This window comes from Trichomycterus rosablanca, chromosome 1, assembly GCF_030014385.1.
Source record: "Trichomycterus rosablanca isolate fTriRos1 chromosome 1, fTriRos1.hap1, whole genome shotgun sequence".
NCBI classification, from domain to species: Eukaryota; Metazoa; Chordata; class Actinopteri; order Siluriformes; family Trichomycteridae; genus Trichomycterus; species Trichomycterus rosablanca.
This window is the reverse complement of record NC_085988.1, coordinates 79,697,000-79,715,599: the sequence shown is the minus strand read 5'-3', so window position 1 is coordinate 79,715,599 and position 18,600 is coordinate 79,697,000. Positions and strand designations below refer to the sequence as shown.

Below are 18,600 nucleotides of genomic sequence, written 5' to 3'. Positions count from 1 at the left end.
ACTAAAATAAAAATAATTGCACTTGTTTACATTGTTATTGTGATGTCAAATGAAAAGAGCAGCACTGTAACATTTCATTTCTTACACATTCAGTCAATTGAAAGAAGTCAATCCACCTACTAACATAACTTTTTAGTTTTTAAAAGATCCATCACTGTCTTCCCTGCAGGTATTACAGCGCCACCATTCTGCAGATGTCTGGAGTGCGGGACGATAAGCTGGCCATTTGGCTCTCCTCACTAACTGCCCTCACCAACTTTCTATTCACATTGTTGGGTGTGTGGCTGGTGGAGAGAGTCGGCAGACGAAGACTTACTCTCGGAAGCATTGCTGGTAAGAACACACAGCATGGTTGACAGTTTACCAATGACAATTCAAAACCAGCAGTACTATTGGCCGGTCAAGCATCCACATACAGACACGATTGGCTGTGTCTGAGGGGAAGGGGGGTTTGGCCTTCTGTTCAGGGTGTATTAAGTTTGTTGGACCCGGGCACTCAGGTGGCACAGTGATAAAACACACAGCACATCTCAAACTCATTGGTTCGCTCTGCTACCAGCAGGCTGGGCGCCTACACATTGGATACAACTAGACTGGGAGGAAAATGGGAAAAAAAAAACAGTTGTACCCAGTGATTCTGTGGAAGCCAACCCCACAGAAATCCGGACCAGGATCAAGTGGTAAGAAAATAATGAAAATTGCCAAGCAACTGTGTCACCGGGAGAAAACCTTGGTGAAGAGCTCAGAGATTAAATGAAAAAAAGTATGCATGTAAATGAAAGTATTAGAAAATGATTTGCACTAAGCACTAATGTGATTTACAGTGATTTAGACAGTTGAACCTTGATTCTTAAACGTAATTAATTCCACAAGGTTGGTTGAAAACGGAATCAATTTTTCTCAAAGGAATTAATGTAAATTGGATGAATCTGTTCCAGACCCTCAATGATTATTCAGTATACAGCATTTTAAATTATTTTTTAGAAAGCCAGCCAATGCCTATATAGAGTTAACAGCTACCCATCTTTCAGCCAGTTATTTAAAATGACAAGTCTGTTCACATTATTTGACAAAAGTGAGGATCTTTTTCTGTTTATAACCCTGCCACTGAAAACAGGCTCTCAGGGTACTAATATGAATCATTATGCCCCCGCTGTAGTTACGCCCCTGTGCAACACGTATAACGTCATGTAGACCCACATCGTTAACTATGTTAAAGCGTCTACAGTCAATTGCGATCCATTTAACACCAGTGTTTGTAATGTTCCCACGACGTGTACAGTTCATGAGCTTTCCATCCAAATTCATCTGAAATAAAGTTAGACCGAGACTGAGCTCATTTACGTGTGACGTGTATCTGTGCGTGCAGATGCCTGACGAGACAAATGCGGCTCTGACCAAAGATGATGTTAAAGCGTCAATTAATAACTGTAATTTTGTCTAGTGATGATTTCTCACGCTTTTTGAAAATTATTATTTAAAATACCCGATATTTCGCAATATGTAGCAGCAGCAGCAGCTGAAGTAATTTCTAACACACGACGCAAACTGGAGAAAGAGCAGGGTTATCGTTATACAGTACAAACACAATGTTGCTGTGTTAAAGCAGCGCAAATTACCACAGAGACACATATTTACGTGGTACAAACATAGCCCAATAAAATTAGTTTGATTAAAAATTGTAATCTTGATTAATTAACACCCTAATTTTAACCTGTATAATAAAAGAGTACTGGTCATAAAATCATGCAAAAAACATTAAACACAATAAATAGATGAAATAAATGAAAATGAACTTTACCTTTACTGATGAGAGTCTTAAGTGGGAGCTTTTGCACAAATGATGGCTTCAGAAATACTCTCTAGATGTTTTCCGTTTATCCAAATCAACAATTTTCTACCTTTAATTGTCTGTGTTTTTAAGCACTTTCACACTATTTGCAAAATCAGCTTCATTGATGGATTTTAGAATAGTGCTGATTGTAAATTTTGCCATTTTAGTCTGAGAAACAATAGACACCAAACACCACTTTTGTTTTTTGCTATGAGTTCTTTTTTCATTTCTATCACGTTTTTTTGCTATCGCTACCTATCTTTGGTCCCATCCTGGCTTATTTAATACAAATATTAAATAAAAATGTTTACACAGCAGCTTTTTGTACCAAGAATAAGACCAACAACTGAGACATTTGTTTCTCAAAAAAAGGATATTCAAGAACTAAATTGTTTGCTATGGGAGACATTTAAGAATCAAGGTTCCACTGTATTGTGATCAAAGATTTTTCTACATCACTACACATGACAGGCATGATGTATTTGGGTTAAAATTTAAGTGAATTCTTACAGTAGCTTTACAGAGTGTACTGTTTCCACCCATGTCAATATCCTAATCTGAGCACAGTCACTGTATACACACCTACCCATTATTTATTTTATTTATCTTTGAAATTCATACTTCAGTTGTACCGGTTCATCCTGTGTAAATATCCAGATGTTATCTAAATACTTTCTCTATGTAAATACTTTTTCTTCTTCTTTTTATCTTTTTTGAAGTAACAATAAAGGTTCTTCTTTTCCTAAAGTATGCTTTAAAAGTAAGCGCATTAGCAATGCAATTAAAGGAAACTATTTTCTGTGGCACTTCAAATTGTGCTGGGATGCATCCTGTTTGCTTTAAGTGATCCTGAGTTGTGTCTAGAACTGTCCACCTGTTGCAATTTGAATTAGTTAAATATTTTGGAAAGGCAAACACCAGGGTCTATCAGGGCCCACAATTTACACTGCATTACTAGAACAAAAAACAAGCCATGAAGTCCAAGGAACTATTTCTGTAACTCTGTGGTCGACTTGTTGCAAGGCTTTTATCAGGGCAAAGATAGATAAAAGCTAGCTAAAATTATAGTTAAGGCTTTGAGTGTTCCTAGGACCACAGAGACCTTAACAATTTGGAATTTAAAGAAGCTTGGCACAACCTTGAACCTTCTAGAGTTAGCTGTCTAGCCAAATTGACTTTTGGGTAACAGAGGCCTTGGTCAAAAAGGCGCTCGGGTGGTGCAGCGGTAAAAATATGCTAACACACCAGAACTGGGATTTCGAATACATCGTATCGAATCTCAGCTCTGCCATCCGACAATTGACTGTTGTTCACAGGGTGGGATAAGCCGGACCATAATTGGTGTAATTACGACCTCTGCTGTCTGATTGATGGCGCCTGCGCAGAGTTGAGGAATAATGCTGATCAGGGTGTGGCTCTCCGTGCACAAGGCTGACCCACAGGTGAAAAGATGCAGTCGGTACTGCACACGTGTCGGAGGGGGCGTGTGTCAGTTGCGAAGCTCCTCAGTCAGCAGTGGAGGGTTGTATCGGTAGAGGTGAAGCGTAAAGGAATCAGGGTAATTGGATACTCTCTCAAAAGTCATGTGTAAAGATGAGAGAACCTGTTGGACCTACATCCATTTGGCAGAACCTCAAAATTAGGCTTTAGCAAGATTTTAGTCATTGTTAAAGTGTTGAGAATCCCTGCAGTAGGCATGAACTTTTTACATTTCTGTTCACAGGTACATGTTTAAGTCTGGGTCTCCTGGCTGTTGGGTTCCTGCTGTCTGCCCAACACTCTCCCTTAGTCACACTCCACCACACTGACCCCTCGCTGGCCAACTCCAGCTGCTCCACCTATCTGTGAGTATACTACATGTCTTCCAGGCAGCTCAGACACTGACTGTTTGTAGAACTCATGACCAGAAGGTTCTAGGATTATTATGATTTAAATCATAAAACCAATATTGCTCTTTGGCATCTTATTAGTTTCTCATTAATTCTGTTTCTCACTGTGCCTTGTTTTAATTGTGTTGTTAATTGCTGAAGCTGGTAATTATTGAAGCGTACATATACCTGTAATGGACGTGTATGTTGTGGCAGTTTTGCAATTTCAACGATTTTTTTTTGTCTGTGACTGCGTAATTAGAAAACATATTTGTTGGGGGGGGTACATTGGGTAAAATGTAGCAGCTATTTCGCTTCAGATAGCTTTTCACATTTGATAGATAGATAGATAGATAGATAGATAGATAGACAGACAGACAGACAGACAGACAGACAGACAGACAGACAGACAGACAGACAGACAGAAAGATAGATAGATACTTTATTAATCCCGAAGGAAATTAAAGCCTCAGTAGCAAGTTACATAAATCAAAAGTCAAAAGTTATAGTACACACTACAGAGATTCACATTATACAAACAAGAATCTGTATAATCACAACAACACTCAGACAACACACTACAACAGGACCTGAGGGTACATATGGAGGTGTTATTTCAGTTAACATTGTAAGGCTGGTATAGATTATAAGTAACAGCTGTAAAATATAAATTATAAAGTAAATTATAAAGTGAATTATAAAGTGAACCACAGTGCAAATAGAAGAAAATAGAAGAAAATAGAAGAAAATGTGCAGATTAATGTCCAAAAGCACTCTCCCTTCGTCACACTTCACCACACTGACCCCTCTCCAGCCAACTCCAGCTGCTCCACCTATCTGTGAGTATATTACATGTCTTCCAGGCAGCTCAGACACTGACTGTTTGTAGAACTCATGAGCAGAAGGTTCTAGGATTATTATGACTTTAATCATAAAACCAATATTGCTCTTTGACATCTTATTAGTTTCTCATTAATTCTGTTTCTCACTGTGCCCTGTTTATTATAGCTTTTCACATTTGTAGTAGGGGACATACAAATTTATGTATGCTGGGGGTTTGGCATAGGAGTCTGTCATACTTGTGTTGCAAAAACAAAGAGCTTTGGGTGAAGTTGCTAAAATCCTGACCAACAGAAGTGATTAGCAGCTAGAGAGGCGCCTGTGCAGATTGAATGGGTAAAAAAGGGCGTGAGAAGCAATATAACCACCTGGACTGCAATCAGGGATCCACCAGCAGCGGAGAACAAATTGACTACGCTAAATTGGGAGAAAATGGGAGAAAATGCCTAAATAAAATAGAAAAAAGAAGAAGTGATGGAAATAAAGTTCAGCCCAGACTTCTTTATATATTTTTGTTTATGCATTTTCTCCCCTTTTTCTGCTATTTAGCACATCCAATTGCCCGATTTCGTTATGCCTCCTATCCACCAATGCCGATCCCCACTCTGATTGAAGAGAATGAAGCTAACCCACGCCCCCTCCAACACATGCGCAGCAGCCGTATGCAATGCGGATCAGCACTGTGTACGCAGAGACACTGGGGGAGGGGTCTCTTTTTCCCGTCTCTGTGCAGGTGCAATCAATCAGCCAGCAGAGGTCAAAATTGGATCAGTCATGAGAGAGTCCCTATCTGGCTTTAATATCCCACCCCTATCTAAACAACAGGCCAATCGCTGTTCAGGCAGAGCTGAGGCTCGATACGATGTATTCGAGATCCCAGCTCTGGTGTGCTAGCGTGAGTTTTTACCGCTGCGCCACCTGAGCAGCCAGACTTTTTTTTATGCACTGTTTTCTCATATTACAATCCACTTGTTTTGAACAAGCTGACTTTTTGACATTGTTAAATTATCAATCCTGTCAGATAGTTGGCTTTTTTATAATAATACAAATATTAAAATATTTTCCAATGTGACATCAACATAATTGGACTGTTTTGTTCATCTGTATGATTTCTGTTGTCAGTAATTCAGAATGTCAAAAAATAATTGGGTTGTACATTTTCTTAAATCTGATCCTGAATGAAATACAGACCCCGATATGATGGTCATTATCAGCCTGTTGCATTTGCATGTCCAACCACATCTGGTCTGCAATCTTATCTACACACTAATTGGAACAGAATGGTTGTAAAGTCAAGTTGTCCTCCCAATCTCATCTCCCAGAGATGAGCTCTGAGATGAGAAAGTGTTTCCTGTTCATTGTTCTGGTCATAAAAGAAAATAACACTCGTCCCCAATAGTGCCAAAAAATCATTAGGAGGTAAATGATTGTCTCTCAAAACTCACCAAGACTGGCAACAAATTCTGGCATTTTTAGTCGTCTACATACAGCACAACTGAATCAGATAATCAAGGGGATGATTAGTGAACGAGTGGCATCAGGTGTGATGGTGCTGCACTAAGATTGCTGGCTGGAATGGTCTGATAGGCTCAATCATACATTATGAATTATTTATGACTTTAATACTGAAATATATTGAATAGATTAAACTCTCTTTTTACTTAAATGCTCATGCATAAAAAGCAGTTTTATGCATTTTGAAACGTTCAGTGCAGATAAATCTGGCAATTACAGGTGACAAGTCAGCACACTTACACATACTGTATACACCGATCATCCATAACATTAAAACCACCTCCTTGTTTCTACACTCACTGTCCATTTTATCAGCTCCACTTACCATTTAGAAGCACTTTGTAGTTCTACAATTACTGACTGTAGTCCATCTGTTTCTCTGCATACTTTGTTAGCCCCCTTTCATGCTGTTCTTCAATGGTCAGGACCCCCACAGGACCACCACAGAGCAGGTATTATTTAGGTGGTGGATCATTCTCAGCACTGCAGTGATACTGACATGGTGGTGGTGTGTTAGTGTGTGTTGTGCTGGTATGAGTGGATCAGACATAGTTTTTAAATATCGTGTCCACTCACTGTCCACTCTATTAGACACTCCTACCTAGTTGGTCCACCTTGTAGATGTAAAGTCAGAGACAATCGCTCGTCTATTGCTGCTGTTGGAGTTGGTCATCTTTGAAATCTTAATTAGTGGCCACAGGATGCTGCCGACGGGGCGCCATTGGCTGGATATTTTTGGTTGGTGGACTATTCTCAGTCCAGCAGTGACAGTGAGGTGTTTTAAAACTCCATCAGCGCTGCTGTGTCTGATCCACTCATACCAGCACAACACACACTAACACACCACCACCATGTCAGTGTCACTGCAGTGCTGAGAATAATCCACCACCTAAATAATACCTACTCTGTGGTGGTCTTGAACACTGAAGAACAAACAGCATGAAAGGGGGCTAACAAAGCATGCAGAGAAACAGATGGACTACAGTCAGTTATTGTACTGTAGAACTACAAAGTGCTTCTATATGGTAAGTGGAGCTGATAAAATGGACAGTGAGTGTAGAAACAAAGAGGTGGTCTAAATGTTATGGTTGATCAGTGTTTATGCAGTTGAAGTCATACGTTTACATACAATCCACTGCTGACTAAGGAGCACTGAGGAGGACTGAGCTTCGCAACTGACACACGCCCCCTCCGACATGTGAGCAGTACCGATTGCCTCTTTCGACCTGCACAAAGCGAGTTCATATGCGGATCAGCCATGTGCACGGAGAGCCACACCCTGATCAGCATTATTACTCAACTCTGCGCCATCAATCAGCCAGCAGAGGTCGAAATTTCACCAGTTATGAGGAACCCTGGTCCGGCTTGTCCCACCCTGTGAACAACAGCCGATGTAGGCTGCCAGCTCAGCCGGATGTAATGGAAATCCCAGCTAGCGTATTTTACCGCTGTGCCACCTGAGCACCCCTGTAGGCAATATTTTAAGGACTACCTTTAAGGCCTACTTGCCTCTGTGCCTGACATGGGGAAAAAAACAAAAAACGAAAGAAAAGACAAAAGAAATCAATGAATCGTGGGCCTCAGCAAGTCTGGTATATCCTTGGGGTGATTTCCAAATAACTGAAGGTACCATGTTGAGACGTTTTTGTTCTCCTGGAAGTGAACATACTTTGAAAAAAACAAAACAATTCAATCTAAGAACGACAGCGAACAGCCCTGTGAATATGCTGGAGGAAACCAGTACAAAAGTATATCAACAGTAAAACCTGTTCTATATCAAAATGACCTGAAAGGCTGCTCAGCTAGAAAGAAGCCACTGTTCCAAAACCAGTATTAAAAGTCAGGTTACAGTTTACTTTTTAATGAAATGTCCTTTGGTCTGATGAAACAAAAATGGAACTATTTGGCCTTAATGACCATTGTTATGTATGACAGAAAAGGGAAATATAGCCGCTCAGGTGGCGCAGCGGTAAAATACACTAGCACACCAGAACTGGGTTTCTGAATGCATCGTATCTAATCTCAGCTCTGCCATCCGGCTGGACTGGGAGGCTGCATGAACAACGATTGGCTGTTGATCATAGGGTTAGGGGCAGGCCAGATCATGGGTCCTTATAACTGGTGCAATTACGACCCCTGGCTGATTGATTGCACAGGGTTGAGGAATAATGCTGATCAGGATGTGGCTCTCCGTGCACAGTGCTGATCGGTATATATGAACTCGACTCGTGCAGGTGAAAAATGCAGACTGTACTGAGCACATGTCGGAGGGGGCGTGTGTCAGCTGAGAAGCGTCCTCAGTCAGCGCTGGTGGGCTGAATCAGTGGAGGATGCAATCGGGGTAATTGGACACGACTAGATTAGGGGAGAATATTGGGGGGAAAAGGTTGGAAAAACAGAAAATTACAAAAAAAAGGGAAATATTGAAAGCCAAGAAATAACACCACAACTCTGAAGCATGGGGGCGGTAGCATCATGTTGTGAGGGTGCTTTTCTGCAGGAGGGACTGGTGCAATGCACAAAATAGATGACATTATGAGGAAGGAATTTTGTGGTGATAATAAAGCAACAACTTACGACATCAGTCAGGAAGTTTAAGCTTGTGCACAGATGCATCTTCTAAATGGACAATGAGCCCTAGTGTACTCAATGAGGGCGCTCAGGCGGCGCAGCAGGATATTCCGCTAGCACACCAGCGGCGAGATTGTGAACTCTTCGGTTCAAAACTCAGCGTTGCCACCGGTCAGCCAGGCGCCATCTAGCGGGCATAAATGGCAGTGCCTGCAGCATACACGGTTCTGCTAGGGCGGGAGGACCGGACAATGTGGGTGGGGTCTACAAATGCTGTGTGAGGACCCTGATTTGCAGAATCCATGGGTGAATCCATGGGTGAATCCATGGGTGAATCCATGCACAGTGATAGCTCAGTGGTTAAGGTACTGGACTAGTAATCAAAAGGTTGCCGGTTCAAACCCCACCACTGCCAAGTTGCCACTGTTGGGTCCCTGAGCAAGGCCCTTAACCCTCAATTGCTCAAAATTGTGTTCAGTCATAATTGTAAGTCGCTTTGGATAAAAGCGTCTGCTAAATGCCGAAAATGTAAATGTAAATGAAAAAGGGTTCCGCTGAAGGCTGTGCATGGGTCGGGGGAGGCGTGAGCAGTGGTATACCCACCTCTACTGGGGGAATCGCTTAATAACAACAAAATAAAAGTAATGTGGTGGTCATCATAAAGCCCTGACCCTAATCCTATAGAAAATGTATACGCAGAAGTAAAAAAGCATGTATAAGCAAGGAGACCCACAAACCTGACTCAATTACACCAGTTCTGTCAGGAGGATTGGGCCAAAATGTCAGAAACCTGTTGTGAGAAGAGTGTGGAGGCCTGGCGAAACTTTTGAGCCAAGTTAAACAGTTTTAAAGCAATGGTACCAAATACTAACCCTGTGTACGTAATATATGAGCCATGGGAGTGTGATGAAAAACAGCTGAAATAAATAATGGTATTAAATATTATTTATACATTTCACATACTTACAGTATGTTAGTGATTCTAATTGACCTAAAAGAGGGGATGTGTAAAATTAAAATGAGTTTAAATTAACGTGGCTAAGGTGTATGTAAACTTATGACCAACTGTATACACTGACCAGCCATAACATTAAAACCACCTCCTTGTTTCTACACTCACTGTCCATTTTATCAGCTCCACTTACCATATAGAAGCACTTTGTAGTTCTACAGTTACTGACTGTAGTACATCTGTTTCTCTACATACCTTTTTAACCTGCTTTCACCCTGTTCTTCAATGGTCAGGACCACCACAGGACCACCACAGAGTAGGTATTATTTAGGTGGTGGATCATTCTCAGCACTGCAGTGACACTGACATGGTGGTGGTGTGTTAGTGTGTGTTGTGCTGGTATGAGTGGATCAGACACAGCAGTGCTGCTGGAGTTTTTAAATACCGTGTCCACTCACTGTCCACTCTATTAGACACTCCTACCTAGTCGGTCCACCTTGTAGATGTAAAGTCGGAGACGATCGCTCATCTATTGCTGCTGTTTGAGTTGGTCATCTTCTAGACCTTCATCAGTGGTCACAGGATGCTACCCACAGGGCGCTGTTGGCTGGATATTTTTTGTTGGTGGACTATTCTCAGTCCAGCAGTGACAGTGAGGTGTTTAAAAACTCCATCAGCGCTGCTGTGTCTGATCCAATCATACCAGCACAACACACACTAACACACCACCACCATGTCAGTGTCACTGCAGTGCTAAGAATGACCCACGACCTAAATAATACCAACTCTGTGGTGGTCCTGACCATTGTAAAACAGCATGAAAGGGGCTAACAAAGCATGCAGAGAAACAGATGGACTACAGTCAGTAATTGTATAACTACAAAGTGCTTCTATATGGTAAGTGGAGCTGAGTGTACAAACAAGGAGGTGGTTTTAATGTTATGGCTGATCAGTGTAAATGTGTATCTATATATTTTTAAAAAATTATCAAATTGTTTGTTGGCGAGTATTTTTAAAAAATTCGTTAATAAGATGAACACTGGCACTGTGCATACGCTTGGTGTCACATCAGGTGTGTATTTTCGCTGAGCCCTCCATCAGTGAGGTATAGGTCACTCTCGGTCAGTGCTCTTTCTGTCCCTGGTATATTAATGTCATTGTAATAGGGCATCTGCTGAGCGTGACCCTGAGACCTGAAATCACGGAGTCTTGTCATCTCATGGACTGAGTGGCCTCTCTCTATGCCAATTTACTCTCCTATTACCCAGCTACTGAAACAACACTGGTGGTTTATTATGCGCTAATGGAGGTGGAAAGACCTATCGTCGGGAAAATAAGCCAATCTGAGCATATAGACAATGCTTTCTCTTTGATCTCTACTCATACCGAGCACGTTCCTGATACATTCCCCCTGTTTTCAACAACACAAATCACTGTGTGTCTCATCCTAATCAGGATCAGTCAGATTCACTCAGGGATTCGGCATAAAAGATGTACGTATACAGTTCCTGATGAAAGTTTGCTCAGTTCTGGTCAAATGACATACACTATATGGACAAAAGTATTGCGACACCCCGTCTATTTATTGAATTCATGTGTTTCAGCCACAAAGTTTGATAAAAAATGTAATAAATCAGTGTTATAAAGGAAAATTATATGCTTCTATCTCTTGATGCATGCTCAATAATCCAGGTACACAAATACACAAAGGTGAATCAGTTCATCTGGACACAAGTTTGTTGTAGAGAAACGTTTCATCACTCATCCAAGTGACTTCTTCAGTGTGAGCTGGTGGTGAATACTCCAACCTTATATGCAGACGATTTGCATAATGACTGAAGCCGGCCCATTGCATAACAATGGATGAGTGACAAAATGTTTCTCTACAACAAACTTGTGTCCAGATGAACTGATTCTAGTTGATGATATATGATATGATACATATATACTGATATATGCTTCTAGTTTAAGGAAGGCTTAACATGGCTGTGCACAAAGCAAGATCTATACTGTACATGAAGACATCATAGACAGACAGACAGACAGACAGACAGACAGACAGGCAGACAGGCAGGCAGGCAGGCAGACAGACAGACAGAGATATATGGAGATGCGATTTAATTCGCAAGTTCAAGCAGAGATGTTTGAGTCTGAGTCAAGTCTTGAGTCTTTAGGCTAGAGTCCAAGTCATGTCACAAGGTTTAGGCTAGAGTTTTAGTCAAGTCTTGAGTCTTTAGGCTAGAGTCCGAGTCAAGTCATGAGTCAATATAATACACAAAAAACATATATTGGAAATATAGCTTAGAAATAAACAAATAATCTGTAAGTTCAGATAAAAAACAACAACAGATTAGCGACTGTATTTTTCCGTTTTACTTCGTGCCTTTACTTTCCTCGTCATTGTGCAAATGAATGTAATTTCCATAACAAGAAGGTTCCAGTTAAAAGCTTAAACTGATACTTTTTGTTTTCATTGCGAATCAAAAGTGCACGATAAATCACGGCACAGCGGCCAAAATCCAAAACACAGCAAAAAAAAAATCATAACCACTGCTTACCTTAGCTTATGTTCTTCCAGATGCTATTAAATTTATAAGCGTGTGTCCCATTAGGAATATAATCCGTTATTTTGTAAATGTGCTTATAATTAATAACCTCCAAACTCTAAACACGAACTCGTTAGAAAGCCGATCAAGCGTTTCATTAATACATCATCTGTGTGACGCAAACTGAGTAAATGCAAATAACAGCATTTCTTACTAAAAATTAAAATTAGAAGGTCTGATTGGTTCAGAAAGCGCTCTTTCAACCATTAGTGCCAAATCTGTAGGAGCGTTCCAGTCACCCCAGTTGTTCCTGTGAACTACGTAGGGTATTCCACCATTTTAAGTGAGATTCCAATCCAAATGTAATGAAAATGTTCAAATGAAATAAAACTGTGTAGGGAGTAGGGAGCGACAATATGTAATTGTCACACGTAACTAAAGTTAACACATGCTGACGCTAGGGACTCTTGTTGTTTACCAGTCATTTGAAACGAGTCCGAGTCGAGTCTGAAGTCTCTGTGTGTGTCCCCATCTCTGAGCTCGAGATGTCAGCACTGGTGGGCTAGCATGATATATTTTGAACAGTTTCATTATGCAACATTCATATATGCACTGCAGATACAGTTTATGGGGAAAAGTGTGAAAAGAAATCTATAAACTGAAATATTCATCCAAAAATTGTTTTAACATTTTCCTTTGCCTTGTAGTTCTAAGAGTTCAGATATTCTGAAGCAGTTTATTTAAGTGCCTGCATTTCAGTAACAGTTGATTTTCGGAGAGTCGTGCCCTCCTAAAAGCACTGACTTGCTCGCTCTCACTGTCGCTCTTTGGACCCGTTCTAGGTCTTGTGAGCCGTGCATGCTGGATCCGAGCTGTGGCTTTTGCTACCAGCAAAACAGCACTGCGGTGTTCGCCTCCTCCTGCGTGCCAGTCAATCAGGCCTCCACAGAAAGAGCGGCATGGGGCAGGTGAGTCATAATCAGCTTCAGAACATGTAAGCCAAAGTACGTTTTTCTGCATATTCCTCTGAAGCTTAGCAGCATGATGGGCACATTCGCTACAGAGCAAAAACATGTTTCATATTAATCTTTTGATTAAACAGGCAAAAGTTAAAGTCATTAGCAAAGCATGGGGTAGAGGTGAGAATACTCTTTTAAACTACACCAATCAGCCATAACATTAAAACCACCTCCTTGTTTCTACACTCACTGTAACAACACTACACTCTATTAGACACTCCTACCTTGTTGGTCCACCTTGTAGATGTAAAGTCAGAGACGATCGCTCATCTATTGCTGTTGTTTGAGTCGGTCATCTTCTAGACCATCATCAGTGATCACAGGACGCTGCCCATGGGGCGATGTTGGCGGGATGTTTTTGGTTGGTGGACTATTCTCAGTCCAGCAGGGACAGTGAGGTGTTTAAAAACTCCAGCAGCACTGCTTTGTCTGTCCACTCATACCAGCACAACACTAACACACCACCACCATGTCAGTGTCACTGCAGTGCTGAGAATGATCCACCACCTAAATAATACCTGCTCTGTGGTGGTCCTGTGGGGGTCCTGACCATTGAAGAACAGCATGAAAGGGGGCCAACAAAGCATGCAGAGAAACAGATGGACTACAGTCAGTAATTGTAGGACTACAAAGTGCTTTTATATGGTAAGTGGAGCTGATAAAATGGACAGTGAGTGTAGAAACAAGGAGGTGGTTTAAATGTTATGGCTGATTTTATGGGGATGTCTCTACAAGGTTTGCACACATAGATTTGGGCAGTTTATCCCATTTTTCAAATCTTTGCTACTAAGATGCATCCCTATGGCATGATGCTTCCACAACCATATTTCCCAGTAGGGATGGTATTTACCATAAATGCTACATCATTTGAGGGACATTGGTAGCCTATGTGGGTAGAGCTTTGCCATGTAGCCACTGTTGGGCCCTGCATGATGGCTGACCCTGCGCTCTGAGCCCAGCTTCCAAACAAGCTGGGATATGCGAGGAAAGAATTTCATTGTACTGCACGTCTGTATATGTACAGTATAAATGACAAATAAAGGTGTTCTATGCTACACCATAATAGCAACCTGGTATTGCTGGGGGTAAAACCTGTGCCAAGATAACCTTAACAACTGAGCAGATATCACCTTGTAACACATTCAAAGTAAAGAGTTGTCTCAAGAAGTTCTGTTTGGGCTTCAAAACCTCTGTTTTGGATTTACACTAGGTTCACAGTGAGATTTCTTACTATATCTTATTTCATCTTCACTTTATCTTCCATTAAAAATACTGGATTTTTTTCTCTCGGTTGCCAAAGTGGATAATTCAACACTGCTTATTTTATCTGGGCTTGGGACCAGGACAGAGAGCACAATGATTATGAGTGCACCTCCCCACGGACAACATAGCTAATTGAGTACGACCAGCCTTTCTCAACCGGGGTGCCGCGGCACCCTGGGGTGCCGTCTGGCTTCGTCAGGGGTGCCGTCGAAAATATTCTGATAGTAATGGGTCGTTCACGAACGATCCGATTCTATCGAACGGCTCTTTCAAATAAACAAAAGGAACCGAGTCGCGCCTCTGGGAGCCGCTATATATATTTTTATTTCTGTGCAGTTCTCATCGACTGTAATCCACCCATTCTGCTTCCATCAGTAGAGGGAATCAACCAGTCATAATAAGAGCTGTTTATTGTCGAAATTCAAATCCAAAAAAGGAGTGCGGAGAGCGAGTGACAGACAGACACACACACACACACACAGAGAGAGAGAGAGTGTGAGAGAGAGAGAGACACACATACACACACACACACACAAACTGATCGTTATTACTACCTCATTACTGTAAATATTATAATTTTTATTGTTATTATTTTGCACTGTTTTTATTAATATTTTATTCTATTTTATATTTTTTTGCACATGTAACTGTTTTGTATATATTTGTTCTTTCTTATTGTTATATTTTATTATTTCTCTCTAACTTGCTTTGGCAATACGAATGTCTTTATTTGTCATGCCAATAAAGCTTCTTTTGAGTTTGAGTTGAGAGAGCCGTAAACGATCTACAGAGAGAACATGCAGAAAAGAAGCAGTGCTCTTAGTATAATGACAAATAATTGAGAAATAAACTATAAACTTGTTTAATTGTGTTAAATCTGATTCGTTCATGGCGCAAACTGAGCTTTTCAAGCCTAACTTGCATCAAGAGCAAGTACAGGGATGCGACTGAGGGCTCTGGACCAGGAGCTCCGTGTCTGCCTCTCATCCATCCCTGCCAGAATAGGGCGATTGTGTGCATCATCCCAGGCTCAGGTTTCCCATTAAGGCTCAGGTTTCCCTCCCTCTCTAAATGACACCTTATGGTGTGTGTGCGTGTGTGTTAGCAGTCCGAGGGATGCAGACCTGGGTGACTTGAGATTTTGCATACTTTTAAAGGGTGCCGTGACTGAAAAAAGGTTGAGAAACACTGGTGTAGACTCCCAACCGTTCAGTAGCACAGCTGAGATTCAGTAATGGGCTGGCATATTTTACAACTGCACCACCCGAGTGCCACTGAAAATACTGCCATTATTAGCTGAATTTGCAAACACGTATTTATGGAGGGATTGAAACTTTCGGATCGAACTTTTAGACATGTAGGGTAGTGAGTAATGTATTTGCTTTAACTGTAAATTGTTGCTTTGAACTTCTTTAGTTAAGACAAAAAGCAGAAGTAGCTCAGCGGTTAAGGTACTTGACTAGTAATCAGAAGGTTGCTGGTTCCACCACCACCACCACCACCACCACTGTTGGGCCCCTGGGCAAGGCTCTTTTTCAATTGCTCAAATTGTATTCAATGATAATTGTAAGTCGCTTTGGATAAAAGCTTCTGCAAAATGCCAAGAATGTAACGACACTGACATGCAGTTGAATTGTACTACAGGTGCTCCAATTCATCCCAGTCTGCAGGACACAGTCTTTGGGCTTATAACTTCTGCCCAACCTCTTACTCCTGGCTGGTTCTTTTGGGACTCATCCTGTACTTGGCTTTCTTTGCTCCAGGTATGTGGAAAACAAAAATATAATAATTATGTATGAGATTAAAGTGATGTGTTTATGGTTTTAATTGTTCTTTCAGGACTGGGCCCAATGCCATGGACGGTTAATTCTGAAATTTACCCACTGTGGGCAAGAAGCACAGGCAACGCCTGCTCAGCTGGAGTAAACTGGACCTTTAATGTACTGGTGTCACTGACCTTTCTCCATGTGGCCCAGTACCTCACCTACTATGGTACGATTCCTATTTGAAACTATTGCAAAAATTACTGCTTTGCTATTATTTTCAACTTGATGCCAAAATCTGCATTTACTTTATATTGATGAAATCTACACCGACTAGGGATAACATTATGACCACTGACAGAAGGCAAGCTGGTGGAGCCAGTGTGATGCTTTGGGCAATGTTCTGCTGGAAAACCTTGGGTCCTGCCATCCATGTGGATGTTTCTTTGACATGTACCACCTACCTAAGCATTGTTGCAGACCGTGTACACCCTTTCATGGAAACGGTATTCCCTGATGGCTGTGGCCTCTTTCAGCAGGATGATGCGCCCTGCCACAAAGCAAAAATGCTTCAGGAATGGTTCGAGGAGCACAACAACGAGTTTGAGGTGTTGAGTTGGCCTCTAAATTCCCCAGATCTCAATCCAATTGAGCATCTGTGGGATGTGCTGGACAAACAAGTCCGTTCCATGGAGGCCCCACCTCGCAACTTATAGGAGTTAAAGGATCTGCTGCTGACAACTTGGTGCCAGATACCACAGCACACTTTTAGGGGTCTAGTGGAGTCCATGCACAATATTAGGAAGGTGGTCATAATGTTGATCATGATCGGTGTAGATTATCAGTAAGAATGAGTTTTTGTGTTGACAAGGTTATTTGGGTTTTTTTCCCTCATCGATTTGATGCATTATTTGTGTTATGAAAAATCTGACATTAAGGGGAAAAATATATTGAACTGTATTTAATCTGTTGTTAATGTGATCTAAAATAACTTGTTCCAAAAAGCCTTTTTCGGAACCTGTTAATGAGCTGCTTAGTTTACCTGTCTTGTTTTCATTTTTATGGTTTTGGTTGGGTTTTCTGAGTTTAATTAAGTGATTAACATAATTTAATTCTTGTTTTTAATATAATCCTGCAAGCTAAGAAAAACCAAAGTGATTAACAATTAAGCCCAGACAATTGAAGGTGAAGGGTCTTGATCAGGGCCCCATTAGGGCAACCTGGTGGTGCTGGGGGTTAAACCAGTGCCCTTCAGATTATTAGTCAAGTGCCTTAACAGCTGAGCAGAAAACAACTTGTAACATAAACCTTGAAAATAAAGAGTTATCTAAAGAAAAGTTCTGTTTAGGCTTAAAAACCCAACTGGATTTAGACAAGGTGAACAGTGAGATTTCTTACCATATCCTACATCTTCTTCACCTTATCTTCCAGGTGCATTCTTTCTGTACTCAAGTCTGGCTCTGCTGGGGTCCTTCTTCATTTACGGCTGTCTCCCCGAGACCAAAGGCCGGCGGTTAGAGGAAATCGAGTCACTGTTCGAGAGCCGCCTGTGCTCCTGCGGTGCCTCAGACTCAGACGAGGGACGGCAGGTGGAGTATATTAGGGTCAAAGGATCGAATTACCACCTGTCGGACAATGACGGCTCAGACGTGGATTAAAGCCGCAGAAGGAGCTCAGTGAACGCAGCGTGAGTCGTCTCTCAGCTCTGCACAGGGCTGATGAGGAGAGGAGAGAACGAATCACTTTTCAGCCTCACCCCAACACGACACCAGGCCCATCTGTAGCAGTCAGGCTGTATCTATTACAGCGGTCCACTTGAAAGGAAAATAGAGGCGCCACACCAAAATACAATCGCAAACACACTAACAAGCAGTGCCAGGCCACTTATTGCTGGATATTGTGGTAAAAGGTTACACCCTATTTTTGTGCTCGTTTTATTAAACAAAGATGTTCACTGTACAATAAATAGTCAATGTGGCAGTCTTATGTGTTTGTGGAGATGCTAAGCTTGGCACTGTCACCTGATTCTCTCTTTGATTTTCAGTTAAAGCATACCTGGTCAAATTCTGATTTAAATATTGATATGCTTTAGAGTCTGCTATCCATCGATTGTACTGGTAGCTTTGATAATGAGTTGAAACAGAAAAAAACCTTAAAACTCTGCATTAATAATTCTTTAATTAATCTTTATTTCAGAACACATTCTGCCTAAACTAATCAAACGCAAACAACTGTATCTTATATGTCTTTGATAACACATTAATTAACAACATGTATACAATAAAAGCTTGTGGATTATTGTATCTAATATTTGATAGAACCGTCCTAAGCAGTGATAATGTTTTCTGTAGCTGCTGCTACATTTGCAAAGCTGTAACAAGGATTTTAAACCGTACTGGGATTTCTTTTGCTATGCATTTCCCCCCCAA

The 18,600-nt window shown here is 41.2% G+C and overlaps 1 protein-coding gene across 1 annotated transcript in view; it reads left to right on the top strand.

Moving 5' to 3' along the window:
* LOC134324972 (proton myo-inositol cotransporter-like) overlaps positions 1-18,146 on the top strand; it is a 112,537-nt gene extending 94,391 nt beyond the window's left edge. The window contains exons 5-10 of the mRNA XM_063006943.1: positions 170-333; positions 3,558-3,678; positions 12,969-13,094; positions 16,053-16,171; positions 16,248-16,400; positions 17,603-18,146. Of these exons, the coding sequence (XP_062863013.1) occupies positions 170-333; positions 3,558-3,678; positions 12,969-13,094; positions 16,053-16,171; positions 16,248-16,400; positions 17,603-17,829 (910 nt within the window). The 3' untranslated portion in view covers positions 17,830-18,146. The remainder of the gene's footprint in view (positions 1-169; positions 334-3,557; positions 3,679-12,968; positions 13,095-16,052; positions 16,172-16,247; positions 16,401-17,602) is intronic.
* Positions 18,147-18,600: the final 454 nt, after the last annotated feature.